This window comes from Sceloporus undulatus, chromosome 6 (assembly GCF_019175285.1).
Source record: "Sceloporus undulatus isolate JIND9_A2432 ecotype Alabama chromosome 6, SceUnd_v1.1, whole genome shotgun sequence".
Classification (NCBI taxonomy): domain Eukaryota; kingdom Metazoa; phylum Chordata; class Lepidosauria; order Squamata; family Phrynosomatidae; genus Sceloporus; species Sceloporus undulatus.
In genome coordinates, this window is record NC_056527.1 from 54,652,150 (window position 1) to 54,663,604 (window position 11,455).

Below are 11,455 nucleotides of genomic sequence, written 5' to 3' on the forward strand. Positions count from 1 at the left end.
CAGATGAAGACCCATAGGGCTCACTGCTCTTTTAAAACTCCGTTTTTGGATTGATTCCTATGGGGAAGGGAGGTGAGGGATTTCAGTAAGCCAAGCCTCCCTTTTCCCTCTTTCCTGGGGGCAGCGCCTCTCCCGAGCCGTCCAACCACTGAGTGGCGACGTCATCAGAAGACAGCCCACAAAACTTAATACAGCAAACCGTTCTGAGAACGGTTTCATCGCAGTGCGGTAAACTGCCGTTCTGATCCCGTTCTGATCACGTTTTGATTTCTAATGCGGTAATATCCGTTCCAGGAACGTTTTCATCACGTGATGATATGGAACGTTCTCAGAACGCAGTGCGATAATCTCCATAGGGACAACCTCTTGTAATATCATAGAAGGCAGGTCCTTTAATCAAGCTTTGTTAAGCATCTAACACAGTACTAAATTCAGATTTAAAAAACTAAGTCTAACAAATGAGGAAACCATAGGCATGCATACACTTTTAAAGGAATTATTTCAGGCACTAAGACTCAAGGCTAGGTTCTGATATCTGAGAATCCTAGGTGTAGACGAGAATAACCAAGAGCAAATGTTTTGATGTTGTCAAGGTGAATATCTGAAGAATATCATAGGAGATGAACATTATTTGTTTGTCTACATCAAGCTAAACTTACAGTCACCATTTGTACCAAGGTGGGGAAAATATGGGCCTAGCATGGAAGTTTCTGAGGACCCTTACTCCACTGGGCTGCCATTTTTCTAGCAAATAAAAGAGAGTGGGTTGCCTATTGTTGAGGCTATGAGGAATACTGATTCACCTTTTAAATACTCATAATATTTTATTCATTCCTTGTTGACAATTTTGGCAGTTGATACGGCTTCTGGGGCATCCCACAAGCAGAAACTTGGCTGCCAGATTCACAAAGGTTCCCTGCTTCTGATCTGTATCAAAAGCGTGTTGTTCAGGAGTTAAACATCTCTTAAATGGGTAGTGAAGTTGTGCTTAGCCAGACGTTCTTGCCCTGCAGTTATTCCATACCTCCAACATGTCACAGATGAAAAGTGGGACACATACACCCAAACAACATCAATCTGTGGCTGAGATGGGAAAAGGTATCAGTTTGGAAAGCCTAATTATAAGACTGAACTTTGTCCTTCTCAGGAGTTCAACGTAGCAAATTAACTTCATAACAACCTGTGAGACAGACCACTTGAAGTAAACATGATGATCTGAATCCTACTGTTAGTCCCGACTAGAGTAGACCTGTTGAACCAATGCATACCCTCATACTGTCCCAATTTGGCAGAGACCATCCTGCTAAATCCTCTGTTGTTTCTCTTTTTATGCTGCTTTTAAAATATCCTATTTTCCCACTTCTCCTCCTACTTTCCCCATTTGTTGTCAGTTTCCTTCAGTTGCTTCAAACTGAGTCCAAAGTGTAAAAGTAGTTTGCACTCAACGTAGCAGGGAGGAGATGAGGGGTAAAATCTTGTTTTTCCCTGCAGAGTCAGGCAAAGCAAACTGCTGCAGCCTCTCCAAGTGGGTGTCTTCTTCCTCATTAATAACATTTGCTTTCTTGACTACATTCTTATATCGCTTAGCTATACATGTCCAGGCCTTCCTCTATGAAGAAATGGAGGGTATACCAACGGTGTTAACCTATGGTTAGACTTAGCTTTCAACAACTGATTATACTGTATGTGTCTATTCCAGTTGGTTTGGGCCATTGTATATGTTGTACATTACTTTTTCCTGAGGTTTCAGATTTCATTTGAAAAATCTGCTATTTACTTTCCACTCAGAGATCCCAGAAATTCATTAGGATACCTGAATGAATGGTGCAGCAACAAAAAGAAATTTGCCTAGGAGGAACCTTATAAAGGTCCAGACACAGGTTGTCATTTGTGGTATACTTCCAATAATCCCTCTGCCTTGTGATATACTTAAAATAGTTCACCACAATTCTTATATGTTTGGGTGTCAGATTTATCATCAAGTCTTCTAACTGATGCTTTTTTCTTCATTATTACTTTGTGAAGAGAGAGAACAGAAAAGAGCTGAGCTCTCATCTGGATTTGAGCTTTTAGGGTTTTATCATCTACTTAGTGATTGATTTGTTTTCTTGGAAGGCATATGTACTTTTAATAGTTTCATGCTGAACAGAGGTTGAAGAGGAGCATTTCCCTGGATTGGAGATTTGGGAATACATAAAGCATCATTCACTGGATCTGGATTGATGCTTGTAAGCATGCTTTAAAGATTATTGTCCTGCTTGAACTAGGTAGCAGCTGATGGATGGATCTTTGGCTTATCAGATGCTGAGGGCCTAAATTCAGTTGTTGTTTCACCTAGAGCAGACCCATTAAATAAATGGATTTCCATATTTGTTGGTTTACCAAAATTCCAACTGACACAATTAGTATGCTCTGGTAGGGACTAACAGTTGGATTTAGGCCTTAACCTACAATTTATATCTGCTTCACCAGCACAGCCAAGGTGGCCAAATGTCTACAGGGCCAAATATTCACACTCCTGATGTTAATGGTATAAGTATGTCTGGCTTGTTTTTCCTGTAGAGGAAGATGAGTGAAGGAAGAAGACTATGTACTAACTATTTTCTGGTTTGCTGCAAAAAGGCATTAACCATTTTCTGCATTTGACCATTAATAATATAGGTATCACTAAGAGCTATGTTTAGAATCTATACTTAGGTTTTAGTGATATTGGCAGTTAAAAACTCCCCCCACCATACACAATGCTTTTAGATTTGTCAAACATAATGTGCAACGTATGTACATATTTGTTTTTGTTTTTGTTTTGCAGCATGATACAACACTTGGAGCCCTGCAGATGGCACTCAATGTTTACAATGAAAAACTGCTACCATATGCAGCTTGTCAGTTTTTTGAACTGTATCAAGAAAGTAGTGGGCAAGTATTTTATTGTGTTGTCAACAATCACTATTCCTTTGTTACCAAATGTCAATCTCCATTCATTTACACCTTGCTTATTTCAGCGAGATAAGTGTCTTCTGCAATATATTTCTATTTTTATACATAGACCCATTCAATGTAATAATCATGAATTAGGACAGAGGAAACATGCAGAAAAGCAGGAAAATGTAATTCTGGATGTTTCGTCCAGGAAAAGTATAGTTGAGGCAGGTACCTTGGTATCCCATTCCCACCTATTTTAAAGATTTTTTTAAAAAAAAAATTAAAAGTATTATTCTTTGCATAGTACATATTACAAACTCTGTGATCCACATTCATAATATACTATTTTTTGCCCCCTGTCCTTCCACCTTCCCACAAACAGTCACACAGAGTGTTAATATTCTATTTAAATTAATAATCATTTTTGAAGATATGGAATATATCATTAACTATTTTTTCTACCTCTTAATACCTCATTTTTTTCTTTCACTCTCTTAATCACAATTTCCTATTCAGCTCTCCAAGGGTCTTTATTACTTTTCCCAATAAGCCTTCTTTTAAGCTTTCCTTTCATAAGAAAATCAAAGAATGTGTATTCCTTTATATATTTAAACAAATGACACTTTTATTTTATTTCTTTTTCCATTCTAAACCAATCACTGCATGGACAGCTTTTAAAATTTGTTTCATCGCATATCTTTGATTATTATTCAAGCTGATGTCCCCTAAATTAATAGTTAAACAATTTTCTTTGCTTAATTGTGTGAGCTAACTTTTACACTGAAGTGGGTATGTAGCTTCATCATTACAATTATTTTATACCACAGGCTAGGGGCTTGTAGCATGGGTTTCTAAAAAGCAACTAAAACAACTATTTTAGCTATTTTTGAATAACAAAACTGTAAATATAAGGGCTAGAGGAGATTAAGAGCTGTAAATATAAGTGAATGCCTTTTAAAAGTGACCCGTCTAAGCTCTAGTTTTGAACGCATAAATGAAACTAACTGATGCCTATGGCCACGTGGAGCTCTGCATTAGAATCTTTGTGTTGTTCTAGGTCAGGAGTAAGCACCTGGATTTGCTCTGCATGCTTTGGACTACAATTCCCATCAGCCTTGGACAACATGGCCAAAAGCCAGGAATTACAGTTCCCAAAGATCTTGAGGGCAACAGGGACCCTTTTACATCACACAGTCATGGCACTATAATTCCACTTTAACTACCATGGCTGCACCAGGGACGTAGCCAGGGGGGGGGTCTTGGGATCCGGACCCCCCCTTCCGTTAGATAAAATGGTGTGTGCTGCCGCGCCGCCACACCCAAGCCCCATTATAATAGTGGCACTTAGTCTGGACCCCCCCCCCCTTCCCAAAATCCTGGCTACGTCCCTGGCTGCACCTTATGGAATCCCTGGGGTTTATACTTTGGTGAGGCACTAGAGCTGTCTGGCTGAGACTTCTAAATTCTCAGTTTGGTACATCCCTAATCTACAAATTCCAGGATTCTACAGGACAGCACAATGGCATTTACACTGGAATCATAATGCTATAATTGTGTGGTCTCAGATCATCTATCTCATTCTGGAATAACTGTTGTAATGTACATCTCTGGAGTTCAGTACTGCATTGTGAAGAGACTTCCTAAAATTTGGTAATCTGACTTTCTTCTTCTTCTCTCTTTGTTTTTCTGGCTTCTACAAATCAGAGACTACACAATTGAAATGCATTTTCGGAATGACACTTCAAAAGATCCCTATCTACTTACCCTGCCTGGCTGCTCGCCTGCGTGTCCGCTATCGCAATTTGCAGAACTGGTTTCTCCCATCTTAGTAGACGATTGGGAAAGTGAATGCAGGAAGACAGAATAAAAGAAAGGCATTGTGCTATAAGGTACTGAATCTCTCCTTCACAACATTAAAAATTTATTTGCAGGTGTTACTGGGAGTTACTCCTGTGTATATCACCAGTATATCACTGTGTACATCACTATGTATGTATGAGCCAGTGTGGTGTAGTAGTTTGAATGTTGGACAATGACTCTAGAGGCCAGGGTTCAATTCCTTGTCTGTCCTTGAAACCTACTGGATGACGTTGGGCAAGTCACATGCTCTCAGCCTCTGACAAAAGCAATGGCAAACCTTTTCTGAACAAATCTTGCCAAGAAAACCCCATGATAGGGTTACCTTAGGGTTGCCATAAGTCAGAAATGGCTTGAAGGCATACAGCAATCACAACCTATGACACCAAAGGAATTCTAGCCAGTATGGCTAAAGCCTTCTGTGCCAGAGAGGTGACGAATCCACTGGCATCTTAAGCCATGTTCTAGTCCTAAGGACTGGAGCACAGTTTTGGCACAGCTTCTGGCCTCTTAAGATGCGTGTGTCATTTAAACATCATACCTCCTAAGTGACCCAAAGCAGCTTTATTTTACCCTTTCTGTTCAGGCCTTAAGTTTCTCTTTCACAGCCCAGTGTTTAGTTTTCTTTAAGAAAAGTTCTAAATATCTTTATCTAATGTCAGCATAGCATTAGGATAGTTCTTTTAAAGTTCAAACCCAATCCTGGAGTGGATTCATTCAACTACTGACATGGGGGTTGACAGTCACCACTGAGATGCAGCTGCTGGAGTCAGCATTGGGAGCACCCCCCTCCAGCACCCCTTCTCTTGAGAAAAGAGTTGTGCCTGTGCCAAGTGGCCCCTCACCTAGCCTACTGACTTGAAGGGGGGGGGGGTCCTCCTCTTTTGCCTGTGTTGAATTAAGATTCAGCTGCCAATCCAGTCAGCGTCTGCATGTAGAATGGAAGGGTTGCTATTTTGTGCTTTACTTCAGGGAATAAAATGTCTTGCCCTTCCTATCATCCACAGCATCCAAAATGCTTGGGAGCATTAGTGTTCCATATTTCAGATTTTTTTTTCCAAATTGGAGAATACCTGTATTTACATATACTGTATAGAGAATTCAACGATATAGCCGTGTTAGTCCGTAGAATCAGTATGTAGAGAGATCTTGTAACACCTTTGAGACTTTCTTTAGTTAGTCTCAAAGATGCTACAAAATATCTCTATATACATATATAATGAGACATTGGGCCTATACAGACAGGCCAAAATAAAGTTGCTTCAGGTCACTTTGGAGGTATGCTGTTTAGATGAATGGGAATGGGACGTGTCGCCCCTTGCGCTGCGCCCCTTGCGCTCCCCACAACTTGAACATGTATGCTCAAGTCCACGTAAAGTGCGCCTGCCTATAATGCAGGCACACTGTATTTTATTTTATTTTATTTTATTCTGTATCACTTGAAGTTCATTACCGCACTTATGTATCATGGTTTATATTTTTTTCAAATCTTTCTGGTCATTGACCGAATAAAACATTCCTATCTAATTGCATGTATGCCCCCTGCTAGCTAGGGAGGTGACTTTGGAGCACAACTATAACAGCCTCCTTCCTTAGAAGTCTTTAAACAGAGGATGGATGGCCATATGTTTGGGATACTTTGAGAGTTCCTGCGTGGCAGGGGGGTTGGTCTGGATGGCCCTTGTGGTCTCTTCCAACCCTATGATTCTATGATTCTATGATCAAGTTCCAAGGTACATTCCACTAGGTCTGAAGCTAGATGCCATGATTTAGATGATTAAATAAATAGCTCAAGATTTGCACTTTGTGAAATTCAAAAATCTATTATCAGAAAGATGTTGTGCAGAGATAGCTTTAATTCTTAATCATTTTTATCATAATTATTTCCTACAGACAATGACCTGGACATGAATAAAGAATCTGAACAACCACGAAGGACCAATGCAACAGGCACTAGACCTGAGCACCACCAGTTAATCATGTATCTCCAAGCCTGACTCCCAAACCAGACATCCCAAAGCTCAAACCAGACACTGTATTCCTTGAGTTCAACAAGGCGCTATGATCCATTGAACTAGTGCATCATCGTAGGAAACATGCTTGGCAGGAGTTCTTGGAATACAAAAGGAGTGCTCAGCCACAGGCCCGCTCCTCTGAGGCCTTTCACATATCACAGATGGGGCAGAGCCAGAGAAAGGTGGGATTCTGGGTGTCAAGGCAAAAATGGTACCAGTCTGGACTAAGATCATATTGGAGCAAGCGACTCACTAGGCCTTTTCCTGTTCCTCCTGAGAGCTAAAACAGAACAGAACACAAGCAGGCTGGTAGCATTTTGGTGTCTCTTCTACACAGATCTAAGTTGTGTGGAAAGAGAAATCCCACAAAGATACCTTACTGACAAGAACAAGCTGGTAAAACAAAAGTGACGTTCTGGAACACATTGATGTCTGATGTTACATTTGTCCTTTACTTGTGTCTTTAATAATATCTGGCAAAGTGTCTCTTGAAAATTAATTGGTTGAATTAAAGCAAAATGTCTTGTAAGATAATACACACTAACAATACAATTTGTATGAAGTAAAATTAAAATTAAAGTACTTGTTTGCAAATAAAACTTTAGAGTCCAGAGCTTTCAAATGTATTGGCCCTAGGATTCATTCTCCAATATGATCTTCACACACACACACACACACACACACACACACACACACAGTGTGTGTAATTTTTAATTTGACCTACCTTAACCCACGGTTGGCATATACTCAATGAAATCAATGAGTAGTAAGCTATGAGTAACTTCAGTCCAGTTGATTTCAATGGGAATTGCCTAACTACAGTATGACCAAATCTAGATCTGATCTTTTCAGTATATTTGTCTGTGTATGTGTATATATATGTATGTGTCTGTGTCTCTCTGTGTGTGTATCTCATAGCTAGAAAGCACATAGAAAAATTCATACATACAGTCGTGCGTTTATAACAGAAATTAATTAGTGCTCCAAATAGATAGATAGATAGATAGATAGATAGATAGATAGATAGATAGATATTAAACATCAAATCAGTTTGTACCATTGCCTCCCTGCCCCTTACCCAGTATACCCATTCCTAAATTTTCTGACACTGCTGTAATATAGGGAATCATACAAGCAGCATCTGTTACATGTACTTTAGTCACCAAGCTAGGGACACCTTTAGAGAACCTTGCTTCCACTGGTCTTAGATCGATGGTAGATTATAAGCCTGAGGGCAGAGAACCATCTAATTAAAAAGATTGTATGTACAGCGCTTTATAAATAAAAGTTAATAATAAATAATAATAATAAATGGTTATAAGCAGTGCTAGCAAATGCTGATCATCTCTCTGATTGCTGTGTTCACTGTTCTGCAAAGAGCTTGATGTAACCAGTGTTGTGCTGCTTTGTAGTTATGGTTGTGGTTATCATGCATTTAATTCCTGTACTGTTCACTTTCCAAGGAATACAGCATGCTCGTTCTATTGAGATAATGGTGTTGTATTGTTCAGTTGCCCTTTTTCGCTGGTCATGCTGGGGATCGTTGAGCTTTATATTTATTGTGAGTCATTCATCCAGAGGCAAGTATGTTAACTCTATGGACGTCTATACCTCCATATCTTGCAAGAAAGAAAAAAAAAACACCTTAAATCTCTATATCCAGCAGAGCCTGGGAAAGGTACTTTTTGAGTGCAACTTCTAGAATTCACAAACTAGCATAGGCAGTGAGAATAATAGTCCAACAAAACAATTTTTCTGGTATCCGTTACAAAAGGTACTTATTTTTCATTTATTTTCATTTCATTTTTTTATTGCTTGTGAACTGAGATTTTTGAGGGCATTCTTTAGGGGCCACAGTGCCACCCAGAATTTGGAATTGAATCCCACAGAAAATATACTTGGTCCTATCACTGCCTGCTTTTAGGTCAAGAATAGGCAATGAATATCCAGTAATCCACAGGAAGGTCCCCAACACTACCGCAGGAACCACTTTTGGGGGAAATTTCAGCATCATTAGTTATCTCTAATTTCTTTTTTTAAAGGCAATTTGGGATCTAAAAATGGTGTGTGTGAGAGAGAAAGAGAAAGATCACATTTAAACTAATATTAAGCTTCTGGGAAAACAACTGCTCATTTTCATGGCAGATCATTTTGGAGGGAGTCATGGGATCAGGGCAACTGTGTGCAACTTGGTTTCTAAGGACAAAAATGCCCCCAGACCTGGCAAAGTTTCCCATCCCTGCTTTAAATAGTGAAGATTCTCTTATTTTGGCAAATCATTTTAGATCTATATATTTAATCAAGGGGCACTATTACAACTTTTCTTATCTGACACCTGCTGCTCCAATTTTTCATATTGTTTTTGGGGAGGAAGCTGAGAGAGGATATTTGTGGTTTCTTCACTTCTGCTGTAAGCTGCCTTGCACACCTTGACAGAAAGGTCAGAGAGAAATCCATAGATAATGACGTAGGCAAATGTCGGAGTCATATATCATCCTGTTTAGGATGCTGTCTGTGACAACATTTGTCACCATGTGCCAGAAGCAAAGAATAGATAGGGAAAGATACTTGCACATGAGTAACCACACAACCACCATCACTCCAGCCATAAATATTATGCACAAAACTCAACTTGACTGATGATAAAATATGAAGTAAATGTCTCCTATATCTCCTAGTGGAAATGTGTGTGTTTTTTCATTTGCCGCTCTGAAGGTTTTTGTTTCTTTTTTTCCTGAGCATAACAAATGCAAGATTTCTCTTTCCTAGTTAGTCATTATGCTTCTGTTCCACCAGTAAATACTGTATATGAAGTTGATATATAAACAAAGGATTATTCTTTGTACCAAATTGTATCATTTTATACTTATTTAGCTCATATCTTGCAGCCCCTGGTTGTATTGTTCATACCGAATTGTATTGCTCATACCTAGTTGCAGCCCCTAGTGTTGATTAAGAAACACGACCACATCCATGATGGATGCCTGTGTCCTTGCAATCATGCTTAGGATGGATCTATTTAAATATCAGGAATTTTAAGTCAGGGCTAACTTAAATCCCACTGACTACAGTCGGTTTGTTCTAAATATAACTAAGTTTTGTTCCAACTCTGGATGTGCAACTATTGCAATGTTGGACATTTAGCTTTGAAATATCTGTTTAATGTTCAGCTAAAGGTTGATGTAAATAATGGTGCACCATTTATTTCTCATCTTGCAATATCACGTACCTAACCCTTTTAATGTTCCCTGTATTTATGACCACAGAATATGTGATCTATCAAGCTAATGGTATTGTACTGTACTTATGTCCTCTTTGACTGGTTGTACTCCTTGGCTAACTCCAACCTTGATGTCCGTGGTTATTTGCCCACACATGTATCCACAACAGTCTCTGTCCACTCTACAGAGATCATCTTACACTAAAAGTCAGTACCTTTGTCCTATTTTAACCCCATCACAGTCCACTGATTACTCTCATCAGCAAAAGAATAAAGTCTGGCTTTCTTAGTTATCATAAGAAGTCAGAAAAACACTCCGCTCTTGTAGTCAAGGTCTCCTGTCAGTGTAGGACTACCACTGCCCCTCCCGAATTCATCCCTTCTTGCTTGCTGCCCCTTACTCCTGGAACCTTCTTCCCCCACATGCACACCTCATCACTTCTCTACCCAGTTTCAAAACTGAATTAAAGACCATATTGTTTAGAGAAGCATTCCCAGAGCCCCTCTCTGACCCAGGAAGCCTCCTTCTAACCATCCATCAAGAAGCCAAGCCCTTCCTCCAGTCCATCTGCCTTGGTCCAGGCCTCGGAGGTGGAGAAGAACTGCTGGACCTGATCCCATTCCCCACCACCACTCCCCTCTCCTTTTGTGTCATGTCTTCTTAGATTGTAAGCCTGAGGGCAGGGAACCATCTAACTAAAAGATTGTATGTACAGCACTGTGTAAATTTACAGCGCTTTATAAATAAAAGTTAATAATAATAATAATAATAATAATAATAATAATAATAATAATAATTTTATAAAACATTCCTTTAGAATTTAATGTACAAAATAAACCCCAGATTTGCACTATTAAGCCTAATTGACTGGGAGCCAGAAGAACTCTAGACTCAAGCAGGGGACATTGTGAGGAGAGAATGCAAAAAGCCAGTGGAGTTTATCAGACAAGGGAAATTGGGAGTATAATCCAATGGCAATCTGAACACAATCATGGGGTTTAACATTATTGCGTGATAGACCACCACACACAAATTCAGGCAATGGGAATTCAGTCCAAGCACAATCACGGGGTTTCACATTATTGCGTGATAGACTGCCACATGCAAATTTGGGCAATGGCATGCTATTTTGGGGCAATGGGAGAGCCAGTTCAAATGCAATGAGCATTGTGTAATTTTGCTAAACTAGCAATTTTGTGTGAATGCATTCTGCCCCACTTTCTTTTCATTCAAAATTAAGCGAAATTCCTCCGGTGTGATAAACTCCAAAATCTCTGGCCAAAAGGAAAAGAAAGCTCCATTGGATGACAAATGAAACTCTTCAAGCAGTTAAGCACACATGATAAGCAAAAGAAAAAAAGGGGACAGAAAAAAGCGTTAGAAACCTGAACACAACTGTTCAATGATCTGTGCACAGGGACAAAGAGAACTACTATAACA

At 39.4% G+C, this 11,455-nt stretch overlaps 1 protein-coding gene across 1 annotated transcript in view; it reads left to right on the top strand.

Moving 5' to 3' along the window:
• The window catches only part of LOC121933015 (prostatic acid phosphatase-like), a 26,935-nt gene extending 19,753 nt beyond the window's left edge, over positions 1–7,182 (top strand). Inside the window, exons 9-11 of the mRNA XM_042472204.1 lie at positions 2,810–2,916; positions 4,627–4,811; positions 6,673–7,182. Of these exons, the coding sequence (XP_042328138.1) occupies positions 2,810–2,916; positions 4,627–4,789 (270 nt within the window). The 3' untranslated portion in view covers positions 4,790–4,811; positions 6,673–7,182. The remainder of the gene's footprint in view (positions 1–2,809; positions 2,917–4,626; positions 4,812–6,672) is intronic.
• The last annotated feature ends 4,273 nt before the right edge of the window (positions 7,183–11,455 follow it).